Source organism: Carcharhinus amblyrhynchos, chromosome 27 (assembly GCF_965287045.1).
Source record: "Carcharhinus amblyrhynchos chromosome 27, sCarAmb.v2.hapA, whole genome shotgun sequence".
NCBI lineage: Eukaryota > Metazoa > Chordata > Chondrichthyes > Carcharhiniformes > Carcharhinidae > Carcharhinus > Carcharhinus amblyrhynchos.
The window spans coordinates 4,754,729-4,773,946 of NC_137350.1; the positions used below are offsets into that span (position 1 = coordinate 4,754,729).

A 19,218-nucleotide genomic window follows, 5' to 3' on the forward strand; every position below is an offset into this window, starting at 1 on the left:
CAAGTTTCTTTCAATATTCACATTCTGTAGCTCTTGCTATTTGTTTTGTCACCCTTTGTTGTTCTTTGTATGTATCTGAATGGACAAGTAGTGGTCTTGCGCACTATGGTTAGAAACTGGTTTCTTTTAAATTCTGTTTTGAACACCAGTTACTGATGTTTTGATGAATTCTTCGTTAACAGATTTTCTCAGTTTGTCATTCTATTGAAATCAGCCATCTCAAATTTAGAATTTAGTGACAGTTTTGTTTTTTTCCAATTAAATGCATGATTGAACTTGACTTAGATTAATGTTCACACACTATCCGACTGTCTAACCAAGCTCAATACTCATTAAATCAAACATTGTTCATCTCACACAACAATATAAGGAGGAGCAGTAGACCATTCAAAAGGTCATAGCTGATCTGATAGAGACTGAACTCCCCTTTCCTGTTTGCCCTTCACCATTGTAGATCAAAAGTCTGTCTAATCCACTGTTTGTGTGGTCAAGCCGCGTCAGAATCTTTTATGTTTCAGTAAGATTATTCTGAACTCCTAATGAGTTATTGGCTCAACCTTTTCTCCTAAGACAATCCCTTCAAGGAATCAGCTTCTGAACTGCTCTACACTGTGTTGCTGGTCTCACCAATGGCCTATAAGAAGACTTCCCAACTTGTATACTCCATTGCCTTTGCAATAAAGGCCAACATTGCTTGTACCTCTGCATGCTGACTTTCTGTGAGTCATATACGAGGACACCCAGAGTCCTCTGTGGAATTGCATTCTGCAGTCCCTATTTAAATAATATTCTGGTTTTATTATCTTCCACCTGAACCTTTTCCATTTACCAGCTTAAAATTCTAGTCTGGTTCAGATGAAGCCCATTACAACTGTATTGTTTCTTGTCTTTTAATTGAACCTTACCTTCCAAGACCACTCATCAGTTGTGTTCATTTCCCTAAGATGCTTAAGCTATATCAATTCGCATGTGGCTCAGGTAACGAGATCAGTTCTAATTAAGTTCTCAGCACCTGATATTCTCTGAATCAGTAACTGTGCCGGGCAATATGAAATTTCTCAGGTACCTAGTAGATATTCTAGTCAAGCTCTTTCATTCAGTCATAAGAAGGCTGTGAGGCTTGTCTACTGGAGAATAAAAGTGACATACTGTATTACCTCTTGCTACAAAAGCTACATGTTTGGGTGCTGGAAATCATGAAATAAAAACAGGAAATGCTTGAAGTACTCAGCACTTTTTTTCAGATCTCTGCCCTTTTTATTAATTTGTGGGATATGGGCGTCACTGGCTGGCCAGCATTTAGTGCCCATCCCTAGCTGCCCTTGAGAAGGTGATGGTGAGCTGCCTCCCTGAATCACTGCAGTCCATGTTCTGTGGGTTGATCGACAATGCTGTTAGGGAAGGTATCCCAGGATTTTGACCCAGCGACTGTGAAGGAACGGCGATGAATTTCCAAGTCAGGTTGGTGAGTGGCTTGGAAGGGAACTTGCAAATGGTGATGTTCCCATGTATCTGTTGCTCTTGTCCTTCTAGATGGAAGTGGTCATGGGTTTGGAAGATGCTGTCTAAGGACCTTTGGTGAATTGCTGCAGAGAATCTTGTAGATACTACACACTGCAGCTACTGTGGTGGAGGAATTGAATGTTTGTAGCTGTGGTGCCAATCAAGCGGGCTCCTTTGTCCTGATGGTGTCCAGCTTCTTGAGTGTTGTTGGAGCTGCACCCATCCAGGCAAAGCAAATGGGGAGTATTCCATCACACTCCTGACTTGTGCCTTGTGGATGGTGGATAGGCTTTATGGAGTCAGGAGGTGAGTTACTCGCCGCAGTATTCATAGCCTCTGATCTGCTCTTGTAGCTACTGTGTTTATGTGGTGCGTCCAGTTGAGTTTCTTGTCAATGGTAACCCCAAGGATGTTGACAGTGGGGGATTCAGTGATGGTTACACCATTGAATGTTAAGGGGCAGTGGTTAGAGTTTCTCTTATTGGTGATGGTCATTGCCTGACATTTGTGTGGCACGGATGTTACCTATCACTTGTCAGCCCAAGCCTGGATGTTGTCCAGACCTTGTTGCATTTGAATATGGACTGCTTCAGTATCTGAGGAGCCGCAAAAGGTGCTGAACGTTGAGCAATCATTGGCGAACATCCCAACTTCTGACTTTATGATGGAGACAAGATCATTGCTAAGGCAGCTGAAGATTGTTGGGCCTAGGGAAGGAACCAACAAGAGGGAAAAACAAGCTTTACCTCATCCTTACCAATCTGCCGGCTGCAGATGCCTGTCCATGACAATATTGATAAGAGTGATACCACACAGTCCTTGTGGAGACAAAATCCCGTCTTCACATTGTGAATAACCTTTATCATGTTGATGCGCAAGGACTGTGCAGTGGTCACTCTTACCGATAACTGTCATGGACAAATGCATTTGCAGCCGGCAAATTGGTAAGCGTGAGGTAAAGTTTGTTCTTTCCTCTAATTGGTACCTTCCCTAGGCCCAACAATCTTCAGCTGTTTCAACAATGATCTTCTCTCCGTCATTATTTCAGAAGTGAGGACGTTCGCTGCTGATTGGTGCTGAAAATTGTACAATTGCAACTGCTCAGATACTGAAGCAGTTGATGTTCAAATGCAACAAGGTCTGGACAGTATCCAGGTTTGGGCTGACAAGTAGTAAGTAACATTCATGCCACACAAATTCCAGACAATGACCATCACCAATAAGAGACACTCTAACCATCTTCACCACCTGCTGCAGACCCAGTCTAGCAGTTATATCCTTTAGGACCCAACCAGCTGGATCAGTAATACTGCAGCTGAGCCACTGTTGGTGGTGGATGTGGAAATCCCCCATCCAGCATATATTTTGTGCCCTTGCCACCTTGAGTGCTTCCTCCAAGTGTTGTTCAATATGGAGGAGTACTGATTCACAGCCAAAGGGGGACATTACATGACCAATAAGAGGTTTCTTTGTTTAACCTGAAGCCATGAGACTTCATGGGTTCTGGAGTCGATGTTAAGGACTCTCAAGGCAACTACCTCCCAACTCTATCCCACTGTGCCGCCACCTCTGCTGGGTCTGTCCTGCCAGTGGGACAGGGTATATCCAGGGATGGTTATGGTGGAATATGAGGTGCTAACTGCAAGGAATTGTATTCCCTATCCTCCACTGTAGGGTAGTGTGATAGTCCCCATATAGAGCTTCATATCACATGCTTACCTATGTTCTTGTGAAGATATCAAACAACCTGGAGCCCCTTCTTAGTCTCTTATTTGGGTGAACAAAAAACAAAGAAAATTACAGCACAGGAACAGGCCCTTTGGCCCTTCAAGCCTGCATCGACCGTGCTGCCTGACTGAACTAAAACCACCTATCCTTCCAGGGACCAAATCCCTTTATTCCTGTCCTATTCATGTATTTGTCCAGATGCCCCTTAAAACTCTTTATCGCATCTGCTTCCACGACCTCCCCCTGCAGTGAGTTCCAGACACCCACCACCCTCTGCACATAAAAATTAGCCTCGTACGTCTCCTTTAAACCCATACGTTAAACCTATTCCCCTTAATTACTGACTCTTTTTTACCCTGGGAAAAAGCTTCTGACTATCCACTCTATCCATGCCCCTCATAATCTTGTAGACTTCTATCAGGTCGTCTCTCAACCTCCATCATTCCAGTAAGAACAAACCAAGTTTCTCCAACCTCTTCTCATAGATAATGCCCTCCGTGCCAGGCAACATCCTGGTAAATCTTCACTGTACCTCTCCAAAACCTCCACATCCTTCTGGTAGTGTGGCGACCAGAATTAAACACTGTATTCTAAATACAGCCTGACCAAGGTCCTGTAAAGCTGCAACATGACTTGCCAATTTTTAAACTCAGTGCCCCAGCCGATGAAGGCAAGCATGCAGTATGCCTTTTTGACAACCTTCTCCACCTGCATTGCCACTTTCAGTGGCCTGTGTACCTGTACATCCCGATCCCTCTGCCTATCAATACTCTTAAGGGTCTTGCCATTACTGTATGTTTTCTATCTTTACTAGACCTTCCAAAATGCATTACCTCACATTTGTCTGGATTAAATTCCACCTGCCATCTCTCTGCCCAAGCCTCCAACCAATCTATATCCTGCTGTATCCTCTGATGGTGTTCATCATTATCCGCAAATCCACCAATCTTTATGTCATCCGTAAACTTACTAACCAAACCAGATACATTTTCTTCTGAATCATTTATATATAAACAGCCTGTTGTTTCCTCTGATGTTATTTGTTGTGTGCGGCCATTCATTTTAAGTGCATGAGACCCTTTAAATTTCTTAGGCCAGCCACACTGCTGGGGTAATGACCAATTTATGTTTGTCGGAAATTTCTGCGTGGGAATTTCTTGTTTACTTTGCAGCTTAAAGGGAACATTGGCGCACTTTCTCACCCAAATCTTCATCGAGAGCAGAAATCAGCCACTTACCAATAAGTGGGCGCGGGCAGCAAACCCATCGGTGGGATAACTAGGAGGCAGGGCCCTCTCATTTTTCACCTCATCTGAACTGAGAATCAGAGCAAACCGCTGAAAACCATATTGCTGCTAACCAAGAAAGTTTAATATATTAGCCTTTGATCCTACAAGTACCGTTAATAACTTCATAAAGTATTTCACTTGCAATATATTTTACGTGAATATTAATTTGACTGCTGGCTGTCCTGTCTGAACTATGTAACCAACTGATGGTTCTCAGACACCTTGCTGACTGCTGATATAATCTCTGATTCTATTAGTGTAGTTTATGTTTTTGGGCTGGCATTTTCTTTTTCATTTCTCTTTTTAATTCAAAAGACTTTCTTATTGTGAAGGACTGGAGGATCTTTTCCTGTCTGTCATTGTTTGTAAAATGAAGTTTCAAGATGAACGTGATTTAGAGACCACCAGTAACACTTGGTTTATGTTTATACAGCTGAAAAATGAACTGGAATAAAGGAGGCGGTGGAGCGAAGAGGGGATTTGGTTTTGGTGGCTTTGCCATTACACCTGGGAAGAAGGAAGAGCCAAAACTCCCGAAGGCATCACACTCGGTATTCGGTCCACTGGGCCCTTCGGGAGGCTATGGAAAAACACAGCCTGCTCAAACACCTTGTTTCTATAAAGTGGGCTCTAAACGCCCAAACTTCGATGAAGAAAATGCGTGAGTGTTGTAGAATTAGCTGTTCATGAGTCACGGAAAAATTATAAAGAGAATAACCTCACCATCTATGTGTACAGGAGGAGGCTATTTCAGGCCCTTGACCCTGTTCCATTCAATTAAATCATGGGTGATCTGTATCTTCATTCCATTTACCCACATTTGTTCTGAACTCGTTTAATATCTTTGTCTTCCAAGAATCTTATGTGTCTGTCTTTGTTTTGACATTTCCATTGAAGCCCAACTTTGTTGACTTTAGTGCAGTTCCTTCTTCTGTTGTGGGCTGCTGCAAGCAAAATGTTTCTTACAGATTGAAATTGAGTGGGTCACAACAGCTGACGATTTTGATGCATGAATTGGCTACAGTTTAACTTTAAAATAATTGCGGATAGTTTCAAATTAATTTAAATAGTCTTTGTTAAACATAAAGTTTCTGTATTGTCTGATTTTATTGATCACTGCTGGCCTTATCATTGACATTTGAGAATAAATCAAAAGGCGAGCTAGAATCCTGCAGCCGTGTCTTCAAATATTTTTATAAACAGATGTTTATCTATTTCTAATACCATAGGAATTGTGTGCTTGGTGCATTTTGCTGATGTGAAATGGAAGCATCCTTGAAAGACACAATAGGGAATAAATCAATTCCAGAGTAATTTGGATACATTGGGGATTGAAACTGATAGCAAATGTTGTTTAATGTGAACTGATACAAGGAGAATAAACAGTGGGAATATAAAGTGAATGGTAAAAGACTACAAGGCCTGTCCATCTTTTTTTTGCGTGGGAGGGGCGAAACCATGTTTCAATTCTTTTCTCGCTCAAGGGGTTGATGAGCAAATTTTGGCAAGAAGAGATTTGGCAGAACATTAAATATAAATTTCTTAATGTGCAAACAATAAATGAATAAACTGACCATTAAAAAGCGCCACACAGCGGAGTTAACCAATAAAACTCCTTTGTCTTTTTGCTTATGCAACAGACCTCGAGTAGATTCCATGTCCTGGTCGCCAGGCGATCAGGGTTGAACTAAGGCATTGGTTCTAAATGACCCTGACCTTGCATTCACACCTGGCGGCACGCACTCAACAGCTGAGTGTGTGCCACCAGAATTCATAGGGAAGTGTGGGTCAGTAGCAGGGTGTCTTTCACCCTTGGTTTTTCTCCTTTCCTGGCCTGCTTTGTGGATAGATTTTTGGAGAGGAAGGCAGGGTGTGTGTGTGAATGCCCACTCCCAGTCTTAAGGTTCTCGTTGTCACACACCCACCCACTTGCTCACCCATCTGCCTGGGCCCTTTCAGCCTAAACTCACCTTCCCTCAAGGAGGCAACAATGAACACTTAGCACTGGTCCAGTCCCAGCTGAAATAATGTGTGCAGCTAGTCACTTTTTTGTAGTGCGGATATCCTGAATTTTGGAAAGGACATGAAGAAGAGAAATCAAACTGACATAGCAGATTAAGTATTGAACTCAAAGTGGATGAGATTTATACTGCAATTTATGATCCCAAAGTTAATTATAGAGGTCCAATCATAAAGGAAATGCTTTAATTTGGAAGCATGGGTCGTGCTCAGATGAAGGGAGGTCAACAGGAGGTTTAGGTAAACTAAAGGGATCATATTAAGTTCAAGAAGGTCCTGCATAGTCTTTTGGAGAATTTTAGATAGATTTAAGATTTATGGTGGCGTGGTAGCACAGTGGTTAGCACTGTTGCTTCACAGCACCAAGGATCTGTGCTCAATTCCTGGTTTGGGTCACTATCTGTGTGGAGGTTGCGTGTTCTCCCCCTGTCTGCGTGGGTTTCCTCTGGGTACTCGGGTTTCCTCCCACATTCTGAAAGACATGCTAGTTAGGTACATTGACTTGAACAGATGCCTGAGTGTGGCAACTAGGGGAAGTTGGGTGGGAGGATGAGCTGTGAGGAGGATGCAGAGATGCTTCAATGTCATTTGAACAGGCTGAGTGAGTGGGCGTCTGTGTGGCAGTTGCGGTATAATGTGGATCAATGTAAAATTATCCACTTTGTTAGCAATAATAGGAGGGCAGATTATTATTTGAATGGATGTAAATTGAAAGAGTTGGATACTCAGCGAGACCTTGGTGTCCTTGTGTATCAGTAAGCGTGCAGGTACAGCAGGCAGTAAAGAAGGCAACTGGTATGTTGGCCTTCATAGCGAGAGGATTTGAGTATAGGAATAGAGATGTTTTGTTGCAATTATGTAGGACATTGGTGAGGCCACACCTGGAGTATTGTGTGCTGTTTTACCCTTCCTCAAATAAGGAGGCACCAAAACTGCACACAGTATTCAAAATTGCAAAGAGACATTGCTAGATGAAATGAGTCATTAAAAAAGTGGCATATTGGTAAGTGTGAAGCCATCCATTTTGGACCATAGAAGGATAGATCTGAGTATTATTTACATGTTGAAATTGGAGGGAAATGTTTTTGCTAGCTAGGACAACTAGTGTTCTTAACTGAGTGAGGGAGGATGTCCTTGTTACAGAGACAGTATGGCAAAGGTTTAGCAGGCTGATTCCTGGGTTGGCAGGTCTATCATATGAGGAGAGACTAAATTGGTTAGGATTGTATTCACCAGAGTTTAGAAGAGTGACAGGGGATCTCAGAGAAATTTATAAAATTCTAACAAGATTAGGCACACTAGATTCAGAAAGAATGTTCCCGATGGTAGGGGAGTCCAGAGCTAGGGGTCATAGTTTGAGGATAACGGGTAAACCTTTTGGAACTGAGGAGAAATTTCTTCACCCAAAAGCTGGTGAATGTCTGGAATTCACTATCACATAAAATAATTGAGGCTGAAACATTGTCTGATTTCAAGAAGGAATTTGATATTACTCAGAGTTAAAAGGATCGAGGGATATGGGGGAAGGGGGAGTCAGGATATTGAATTCAATGACCTGCCATGGTCAGAATAAGCAGACTTGAAGGGCTGAATGGCCTCTTCTTCTATTTTCTATGTTGAAAGCATAAATTGACAGCAGTGTAGGCAGGCCAGTTATAAACCTTTCAACCTGGGCTCAATCAAGGTGGAGGCAGTAAGCTGCTCTCTTGCTGCCCTCCTGCCTCCCAACATGCCACTAGAGAGGGCAGAGGATTCCATCATTATTTCTGACAAACAAAAACAATATCTTCTTTAAAAGTCCCACTCTTTAGGGAAGCTAAAATAAATCTGCCGTATTCTGATTGGCTTATTGGATAAATGCACTGTCTGATCATGTGGAGCAGCCGAGTCCTGAAATGGCAAATAGAATTTAATGTTGGCAAGTGTGAGGTGGTCCACTTTGGTAGGAATAATGGTAGGAAGGACTATTACTTACGTGGCGAAAAACTGCAGCAGGCGACGGTGCAGAGGGACCGCGGGGTCCTTGTGCATGAGTCGCAAAAACCCAGCTTGCAGGTGCAGCAGGTGGTCAGGAAGGCGAATGGGATGCTGGCCTTCATAGCGAGGGGGATTGAATATAAAAGTAGGGAGGTCTTGCTGCAGCTGTATAGGGCATTGGTGAGGCCGCAGCTGGAGTACTGTGTGCAGTTTTGGGCGCCGCACCTGCGCAAAGATATTTTGGCCTTGGAGGGAGTGCAGAGGAGGTTTACTAGGCTGATACTGGAGTTGAGGGGGTTGAGCTATGAGGAGAGGCTGAATAAACTAGGCTTGTACTCGTTAGAGTTTAGAAGAATGAGGGGAGATCTCATTGAGACGTATAAGATGATGAATGGGATGGATAGGATAGAGGTGGAGAGACTCTTCCCGCTCAAAAAAGACAGTAGGACTAGGGGGCACAGCCTCAAGATAAAGGGGGGGGGCGGTTTAGAACAGAGTTGAGGAGGAACTTCTTCACTCAAAGGGTGGTGAATCTCTGGAATTCTCTGCCCGTTGAAGTGGTGGAGGCTACCTCGCTAAATATTTTTAAGACGCGGGTTGATGGGTTTTTGATAAGAGAGAGGATTAAGGGTTATGGGGAGAGGGCGGGAAAGTGGAACTGAGCCACGACAGATCAGCCATGATCTTATTGAATGGCGGGGCAGGCTTGAAGGGCTAGATGGCCTACTCCTGCTCCTATTTCTTATGTTCTTATGTTATTACTCTTGCATGATGTGATAGTGCACACTGTTGCATTTCTCCTTGATAGCCTTGCAATGGGGAGGAGCAATCTTATATAGGGATCCTCGAAGTAAGAGATGACTGCAGTGCATTTCATGTATGGGAAAGCAATGGGCTGCATTAGTGTTAATTTCTTTTAGGGTCTCATGTGCTCTTGTAATTAAGTATTCTCTTGCGTAACAACAATTCACTGCTATGTAAGAACATAATAAGAACATAAGAAAATAAGAAATAGGAGCAGGAGTAGGCCATCTAGTCCTTCGAGCCTGCCCCGCCATTTGGGAATTGAATTATTTTCGTAATGTTTCACTCTGATTTAGAAGAGCTTAGAATTTTATTAGGAAAAATGACTTAATTTCAAAGACTTGTCTTAATTGAAAACTTTACTAAATTCTATCTTGTTCAGAAGAAACAGTGGTCAAATCCTTTGCATGAGTACACTATCTATATTGTGCTCAGTTATGAGTAAGATTACAAATTAAATTCTGCGAAACAAAACCTATTTTTCAAATATAAACAGAATGCCTTGAGATATAAGGTGTGTCCTCTTCCCCGTCTAATGTGAATACATATCAACTGACAATGTTTTTTTAAAAAATTCTTTCTATCTGACTATATTGCTGTGTTTATAAAAAGATCCTTGGATGGAAGAGCATTCTATTTAAACTGTCATTGCTGCTGTTTCCAACTACACAAAAACCTTCACAATAGAATTGCATTTTTTAGGTACTTTGAAGATGACGATGAAGATGACAGTTCAGCAAATGTCGACTTGCCTTACATCCCCGCAGAAAATTCTCCAACCAGGCAACAGTTTGCTTCTAAGGCTGATGACTCTGAAGACAGTGAGGAGGATCCATTGGATGCATACATGGCCGAAGTGGAGGTAATGTTTGTGTTTTCCATTTTTGTTTTGTCTCAGGGTGGCAGTCCTTCACAGTGTATTCACAATACATTCTGAGCACTAACTCACCATCCAGCGCAAAACTCATCCCACAAACTCCTATTTGCTGTTGCAACTTCTGGTTTAGTATTTCATTGATTTCAACATTAGTGTTTGCACATGAAGGATTGACAAGAGAAAATGTAGGCCTTGTATTGGGTGCAGAGTCAGGAGAATTTTTGGTTCTATGAACCTGATGTTTAAAAACGTCTGACTTGATGTCAGATTTTTATTGCATGGATTATGGGCTGGGTGACCCCAGAGCAAGTGTAGGGGATACCGGGACAGTATCCACTGGCACTATCAAAGCTGGTTTTGAAAACAAAAACGTGAAACAGCCCACCAGCATCACCACCCCCTCAGTGTTTATGCACTTTTTATGGACATTCATACCTACCTATAGTAATCCCAAAGGGCACTCGACCCCTCGTGAAGGACACCTTGCTTCTCCAAAAAGGCATATGATCTCCCCCAAAGATGTCCTGGCACCATATCCAGAGTGGTAGTTTACCTCTCCAAAAGGGTATGCTGGCTAGCCAATCAAGTCCATAAAGTTGCGGACAGTGCCGTGTCCTTCTCACAGTGCTCACAGCAGCGCTGTGAGTGGCACAGTAGCACAGTGGTTAGCACTGCTGCCTCAGCTCCAGGGACCCGGGTTCAATTCTGGCCTCAGGTCACTGTCTGTGTGGAGTTTGCACATTCTGTCTGTGTGGGTTTCCTCCAGGTGCTCCTGTTTCCTCTCATAGGCCAGAGATATGCAGGTCAGGTTGATTGGCTATGCTAAATTGCCCGTAGTATCAGGGGGATTAACAAGGTAAATATGTGGCGTTATGGGAATAAGACCTTGGTGGGATTGTGATCGGAGCAGATTCAGTGGGCTGAATGGCCTCATTCTGCACTGTATGTTCAGACGTGCTCCTACCAAGGTTAATTTCTGCAATTCAAGTTTCAGACACAAATAATGCATTTGTTTGGATTTTTTCCACTCCAGCTGAACCTCGTACACAAGTTGGACACAAGTTTATCTCCACCTGATCACCAAATACACTCCTGAGTGCTGAATGTAAAACATTGGCCGAAGTCCTGGCCTCTTAACTAGACACAGATGTCAGTTATCATTTTGTTTCTTTACACTTGGGCTCCGTAAATCAGGAAAAGGGTTGTTCAAGTTTTCCTGGGGTTAATAGGATACATCACTCCTCCATGCTGCTTGCTGTGAAGGGTACTGACTCTTTGATCTGCAACATCTCATCTTCTAATGATAGTTTCTAACAGTTCCCATTGTTGGCCCTCCTCAGGTATATTTGTGATCATGTTTCTGATCTTCAGATGTTAGGAGAGTTGCCCATTTGTTTCAACCTAGTGGCTTGAAGCAGGGATAAAGAATGAAAAGATTAGAAATAAAATAGGACTTGAGCGAATGGATAGAAAGTTCAGATTTTCCAGTGTTTTTTGTTTTGTTGTAGAAAATTTTCTGGGTGACTAAAGTAACAACAGCCTTGCAGGTCATGTTGTGTTCACCTTCTCTTTGCGAAGTTCGACGATCTCAGGTGAAACACCACATCCAGCCTCACCATTATCCTCCAGTGAAAAGTGTGAACGTGGAGTTGTGGAAATTGCTATTCCCATGGTTAAGTAGCTGTTAATGTCACATGAAGCACATCCACTTGGTAGCAAGCAGCAACCCGCATCCGTGGCATCGTAGCTACCTAAGGAGGTTCACACCACTGCGTGGGTGAGATATTTGGTCAGAATAATTGGGTACAGCAGAATTTAAAGCAGGAATCAGCCAGCTTTGTTCAAGTGGAATAAAATTCACAGGCGTATCAGTCATGCAGCCGATTAATTCATGTCATTTGCCAGAACTGTTCACTGTCAGGATGTTTTGATTTTCATTGTGTTCACGAACACTTTTTTTCTAGGACCAGGCAGCAAAAGATATAAGAAGACTTGATGAAAAGGAGTTTGAGAAGAAAAATGCAAAGTAAGAACCATTTCTACTCTTTAGTTTCTCACAAGCTCATTTGTAATTACATTGTTAAGTTAGCTGTGCATTTTGATTCACCTATCAGTCCAAACAAATATGCCTTAGCCTTCTTATTTGCGAAAGCAAAATAAAATTACCAATTCTCTTTCAGTCCAATCTCATCCCATTAAATGGCCACACGATTGATATCTAGATAATCAAACAAAAAGCTTCATAAAATGTCTCAGTTTTTGGAACAGAAAACAATAGAGGCGAAGGGAATCTTTTGCTGCATCTTAAAAAAGGTGATTGGAGGAATGAGAGCTGCCCGTGATTTGCCTTTGAAATTTTGAATAGTTTTCGCAAAAATCCAAAAAAAGAAGCAAATAGTTCCAATTTTTTGACATCGAAGTTTCAAAACATTCTATGCAATGTAATGTCAAATAATGCAAGGTATCCTTCCACTGAGAATCGAGAAACCTCAGGAAAGGTACAGGTAGTAGTCAGTAGGGAGGTATCGGTGCTAGATCACCTTTGAGAATGCAACTGAGTTAAATTGATGAAAATTTAATAGATTCAGTGAGCGTGATCTGCAGACACATTTTACTGCTCCAATGGAGTCAATACGATATATTCTGCTTCAGGTCTCATCCGAGAGGCCAAGGCAGGAAGAGAACTTGATTTGAGGATCTTGGTAAGGCTTTGCAGAAATTCTAATGAAAACCTGTGAATCTATTTTACTCTATAAAACAAGAACTGTACTGAAAGCATTTCCTTAGTGCTTTCAGTACAGTTCTTTTATAGAGCACCTTTATTTAGGTTGCAAGTAGGTTGTGCAGAGACTGATGGCTAATACAAGGTGACATGATGAATTTGTATAGGTTTATCACATGTTCCTTGTATTCATGCCGCCCCAAAGGAAAAAGGGTTAGCTCCGAGTCATAGAATTGGTGGTAATCCATGAGTACAGACAAATAATGTTGGTTAACATTGTGACTCATGGTATAGGAGGATCAATGTCAGCTTGGATTTTTTTAAATGGCTTAAGGCAGAAAACAGCTCAAAATAAATGCATGTTTTTCTAGGCTGGAGGAATATTTACTTTGTTTTTAATTCATTTGTGGGATATGGCATTGCTGGCTGGCCAACATTTATTGCCCATCCTTAGAGAAGGTGCTTGTCCTTGAGAAGGTGATGGTGAGCTGCCTTCTTGGGTCCATGTGCTATTGGTTGACCCACAATGAGGAATTGATACAACTGAGGCCATTTCAGGGGGCAGTTTAGAGTTAACCACATTGCTGTGGCTCTAGAGTCACATATAGACCAAAGATGTGCAGGTTAGGTTGATTGGCCATGCTAAGAAATTGCCCCTTAGTGTCCAGGGATGCATAGGTTAGAGAGATTAGTGGGTATAATATCTAGGGATATGGGGGTGGGGCCTAGGTGGGATTGTGTTCGGTGCAGACTCGATGGGCCGAAGGGCCCCTTTCTGCCCTGTAGGGTTCTATGATTCTATGACCTAATAAGGACAGCAGATTGCCTTCATTAAAGGACATTAGTGAACCAGATGAGTTTTTCTGACAATCAACAATGATTTCATGATCACCAGTAGACTCTTAATTCCAGATTTCTTTTATTGAATTTAAATTCCACTATTTGCTGTGACGGGATTCAAACCCAGGTCTCCAGAACATTAGCTGAGTTTCTGGATTAATAATCTAGCAATAATACCACTAGGCCTTTGCCTCCCCATGATGCTGCCTAATGGTGAATGCTCAGTCCACTCTGTCTTGATATATATGACTTGCACACATTAGAATACTAGAGTAAATTGTCACGATCTGTCTGATCATTTGGAGCCAAGGCAAAATGTGACAATTCCTACTTACTGCAACAGGACATAAAAATCTAGCTGAATGAGACATATGGCAGATAGAATTTAATACAGAAAAGTGTGAATTTAATTTAGAAAAGTGTGAGGTGATCCACTTTTGCAGAAAGGAGAGAGAGGCAGTATAAACTTAACAGCACAATTCTAAAGACTGTTGAGGAACAGAGAAGCAGGGGAATTTATGTGCCTAGGTCTCTGAAGGTGGCAGAATATATTGAGAGAGTAATTGGTAAATCATGTGGAATCTTACACTTCACAAAGAAACAGGTATGATGACACATTCTGGCTGTGCCATGACTGGGGCATTGCATCCAGTTCTAGTCACCACACTTTAGGAAGGCTATGATATGTGTTTAGCAGATTTATCCCAATGGTCAGGTAAGAGGGGCTTTAGCATTGGATTGCAGAAACTGGGCTTGTTCTCTGTAGAGTAAAGGAGATTGAGACGAACGTTGATAGAGATGCATTTGCTTAGACAAGGTTTAGAGAAGGTAGACAAAGAAATGATGTTCACATTATATGATTTTACGAGGACTAGAGCAAGAGACATAAGATGGAATTTGAAGAGGACCTTTTGTGCTCTGCAAGTGGTAAAGACCTGGAACCCGTTGCTGAAGGTAGTGGATTTGGAGACAATTAATGATTTCAGAAGGAAATTGGATCAGCACTTGAGCAGAATGAGACAGGCAGAGTTGCTCTGCAGAGAGCTGGTGTGGACTCGAGAGGCAGAATGGCCTCCAATGTGGCCATAATGGATCTGTAAGCCTCTTCATCTATAATATATCAAAAGGAATACTGTAGAATATCAGAAAATGGAAATAAAACTTCCTGAGATATTTAAACATTAGAACTAGGAGCAGAAATAGGTCATTTGGCCCCATGAGCCTGCTCTGCCATGCAATAAGATGGCTAAACAAAGAATGTTTGGCTTCACTATCAAACACACTGACAGGAACTTAGAAAAAAGATATTAAGGGTATAATTGTGAGAAAATTTTGTCCAGTGTGGAATTTAGTACAGAATACACTAAATAGGATTTAAATGTTTTCACAAGAGTTTCAAAACATATATTTTGCAGGATTAGGTTGTTTGTCACCTTGCACGTTTAGTTGCATTACTTCATTGCTGAGGGAGGGGGCATTTTAATATGGTAAATTTGAGAGGTGTGGATGCATGAATAATTCAGAGTGAATCCCATCTAACAAGAATAGTATGATTGATTGAAGAAAGGAGTGCTCAAGCCAGGCCTGAGTAGGACCAGGCTAATCAGGCAGACATGTCCATACATCTGTCAGATGCAAGGTTTCTGCAATGAACTAGGCTGAAGCTGTCTTGACTCAGTACCGAGTCAGCATCAGCACAGAGAACAAAGCTGTGCTAAATTTGGCACTCGGGGTTCAGCTCCACTGTAATTGAACTTCCGCTCTGATTTGGAAATGAAGTTTGGAGAGAACTTTATTTTAAATATTTTGAATATAAAAGTAGGGAGGTCTTGCTGCAGCTGTATAGGGCATTGGTGAGGCCGCAGCTGGAGTACTGTGTGCAGTTTTGGGCGCCGCACCTGCGCAAGGATATTTTGGCCCTGGAGGGAGTGCAGAGGAGGTTTACTAGGCTGATACCGGAGTTGAGGGGATTGAGCTATGAGGAGAGGCTGAATAAACTGGGCTTGTACTCGTTAGAGTTTAGAAGAATGAGGGGAGATCTCATTGAGACGTATAAGATGATGAATGGGATGGATAGGATAGAGGTGGAAAGACTCTTCCCGCTCAAAAAAGACAGTAGGACTAGGGGGCACAGCCTCAAGATAAAGGGGAGGCGGTTTAGAACAGAGTTGAGGAGGAACTTCTTCACTCAAAGGGTGGTGAATCTCTGGAATCCTCTGCCCGTTGAAGTGGTGGAGGCTGCCTCGCTAAATATTTTTAAGAAGCGGGTTGATGGGTTCTTGATAAGCGAGGGGATTAAGGGTTATGGGGAGAGGGCGGGAAAGTGGAACTGAGCTACAACAGATCAGCCATGATCTTATTGAATGGCGGGGCAGGCTCGAAGGGCTAGATGGCCTACTCCTGCTCCTATTTCTTATGTTCTTATGTTCTTATGTTCTTAAATGATTTATTAAGAGCGGTATAGACTACAAGAACGAGGAAGTTATGTTAAACTTCCATAAAATACTAATTCAAGCTCAACTGAAATATTGTATCCAATTGGCTTAAAAACAGAAAAAGAAGAATCATGGTAAATGGTTGTTTTTTAAACTGGAGAATGGTAGATAGTGGTGTACCCCAAGCATCAGTGTGCTAAGACCATTGCTTTTTTAATACATATATATAATTGACTTGTTTATTGAGTACAGTAAAATTTCAAAATTATTGATGATACCAAACTTGGAGATGGTACCAACTGACTGCAAAAAGATCAGAGTTGGCCAGCAGAATTTGCAGATAGAATTTACTTCAAGGAAGGGAGGTTATGCATTTGTTATAATGGAACAGTTCTTAAGAATGTGCTGGGGCAGTGGGACCTGAGACTTCATGCGCATTGATCTTTGAGGGTAGCAGGACATATTGAAAGACTGTTCAGCAAAGCATATGCAATTTTGAGTATTAAAAACAAGAAAGTTCATGTTCAACCTTTATAAAACTCTGGTTATACGATAACGAGAGTATTGCATCCAGTTCTGGTCTCCACGCTTTAGGAAGAATATGAGGTCCTTAAGCGGGTGCCGAGGAGTTTACCAGAATGGCTCCAAGGATGAGGAATTAGCTGGGCCTGTTCTCCTTGGAGCAAAGGATATTGAGGAGTGATTTGAAAGAGGTGTGCAAGATCCTGACAGGCTTAAATAGGGTAGACAAAGAAAAGCTTCCCATTCCTCTATCTTGGGTTGAAGTCAGAAGGTTAAGGCATATTGAAAAAGGGTAGCAAAAAAGCACTGAGATCAGTGCATTGATATCAGCACACTATAAATTCTACCTGATATTCCCTTGAACTTTTCTTTAATACTTGTGATGGTTTTTAACTGTGCAGCAAGGGTAGTTGAGAATATTGATCTAATCTTTTCAGTTATACGACAATGCCACATCGTTTGACAAGGTAGAAAACAAACCTGTTTAAATGTGTTCACTTAAAAGAAGTAACATTGAAGTTGCTAAGAAGTGTGGCTGACTCAGCCATTTAGTTGAGCAGCACTTCATAGCTGGATTCTTTTGCAAATAAAGTGCAAATTTATAATCCAAGATTATTCCTTTGATTTGCATTTAACATTCACAGCAATAAATGCTATTCAGGTATGTTATGAATTATTTATGTAACATGGCATTTCATTAATCAAATAAAATGTAGTCTGCTAGAACTTTTTGATAAAATACTGTTACTTTTTTATGTAATTAAAATTGATTTGTCCCTTAAGAAAGATACTTCACAGAAATGTCCATATTATTGGAAAATCTGCTTAACAGAAGAATCATTTTGGTATTTGTATTTCCCTGATTTTAAAACAGGAGCAAAATGTGTAAAGATTTTCAAGAAACTAGGAACTTCTGGGTGTTTTCACACTGTGATCATTTCATGCTTTGCTGCATTCGTGCTGGGTCTGTTGAACACTTGTAGGGAGTTGGTTTTTCCCTTTGTTTTTACAGGGGTATAAGGGATGACATTGAAGAGGAAGATGACCATGTGAGTTTTTGTGCTGTCTTTCTTGAATATACTGAAAAGACTGAATATATTGTTATTGAATGTACTGTTAAGCACATGCTGCAGATTGTTGTGCATTCACTGTAGCCGTTGGTATGGATCAATTCTTGGTATGCATCCAAAAGGTGCTGAAGTTCACCTTGTGTCTTGAGGTTTTTCCATAAGTCGGACCTACATTATGGAAGTAACTTCTGCTTTCCTACTCCATCTCAATTACTTTTGGAGGACGATTGCCCAAGAGCAGGAACATCTACTTGCCAGAGGTGTTAGTGTTCTGTGACAACTGTGGTTATCATTGGACCATCTCCCTCTGCCAGATGTTTTGATTGAGTTCCACTCATCAATGATAGGACTTTTTTGACTTATGAAAATTGCTCAACATGTTCACTGAGAACCATATCAATGTCCTGGTGCTAACTCTTGGCTGCAGTGTAGAAATTCTCTGTATATAAAGTTACTGAAAATTTTCTATCATCTTGTTATTCAGAACCCAAACAGGTTTTTATCAAAGTTAGTGTTATTAATAATTTATTTCTTCTTAACAACAACTACCATTTTCAAAGAGCAAGAAGAATCCATGAGCTAACCTAAATTATATCCCTCATACCTTGAAGGGTTTTGTTAATACAAGTTCTTTGCATTTTGCCCATGTGCTACTTATTGGGCCTACTGAATGAAGGGTAAATCACTCTGCATTGATTGCAGTTTTGGATTGGCCTTTTGGTGATCTGTCTTACTGTGGGTGTAAACAGGTACTAGCAATGCAATTTTGGCTTTACTTTTGTCATGGGTTGTATGATATTGTTAATCAAAAAAAATTCTCAATATCAGCATTGATAGTATTTCTCTCTGAATCTCATCGAGCATCTGCCCTCAGCTTCGTGTGTTCTCTACCTAGCCACATCTTTTCACAAATACCAACGGGTGATTACAGAAATAAGCAGGAGCATGAGTGAGGTGAATGCAGGAGGAAAAGTTAACATATTCAAAAATTAACGCAGCAAAACTGGGCGATGTAGAGACAAAGAAAAAGAAGGTAGAAGTAAAAAGGAGAGAGAGTGAGATGAATCAAGAGCTGAAAGAAAGGCAGGTGAGGCATAGAAAAGCAGCAGAGCAAAGGAGACTGGGAGGATAAAGTAAAGACAAGTGGGAGAAGTGAGTATTGCAGAAGTAACAAAGATGCTACTGAAAGTGATCAAGAAACACAGAATTTATGGAGAGTATTTAGGAGGAGGAGGAGGGAAAAGCATGGAACTAGAGGGAAGAAAGGAGGGTGGGTGGAGAGGGACTGAGGGACAGACAGGATGTTTTGGGACTGAGGTAAGGGAGACTTAGGACGGGGTAAGGATTGACGTGATAGGGGGAGCAGCAGAGTGGGAAGACACATAGTGGAAGGGAGTAACAGGCTGGAACTAATTTCTTCATATCTTGATTC

At 41.6% G+C, this 19,218-nt stretch overlaps 1 protein-coding gene across 4 annotated transcripts in view; it reads left to right on the forward strand.

Moving 5' to 3' along the window:
- The window catches only part of ddx42 (DEAD (Asp-Glu-Ala-Asp) box helicase 42), a 67,953-nt gene that overhangs the window by 11,048 nt on the left and 37,687 nt on the right, over nucleotides 1-19,218 (forward strand). For 3 of the 4 annotated variants that reach the window (XM_080213805.1, XM_080213803.1, XM_080213804.1), the window contains 4 exons: nucleotides 4,954-5,181; nucleotides 10,023-10,182; nucleotides 12,162-12,223; nucleotides 17,729-17,765. In XM_080213805.1, coding sequence (XP_080069931.1) covers nucleotides 4,961-5,181; nucleotides 10,023-10,182; nucleotides 12,162-12,223; nucleotides 17,729-17,765 — 480 coding nt within the window. In that variant the 5' untranslated portion in view covers nucleotides 4,954-4,960. Of the gene's footprint in view, nucleotides 1-4,953; nucleotides 5,182-10,022; nucleotides 10,183-12,161; nucleotides 12,224-17,728; nucleotides 17,766-19,218 lie in introns of those variants that run through there. The other variant, XM_080213806.1, reaches the window with a different exon arrangement.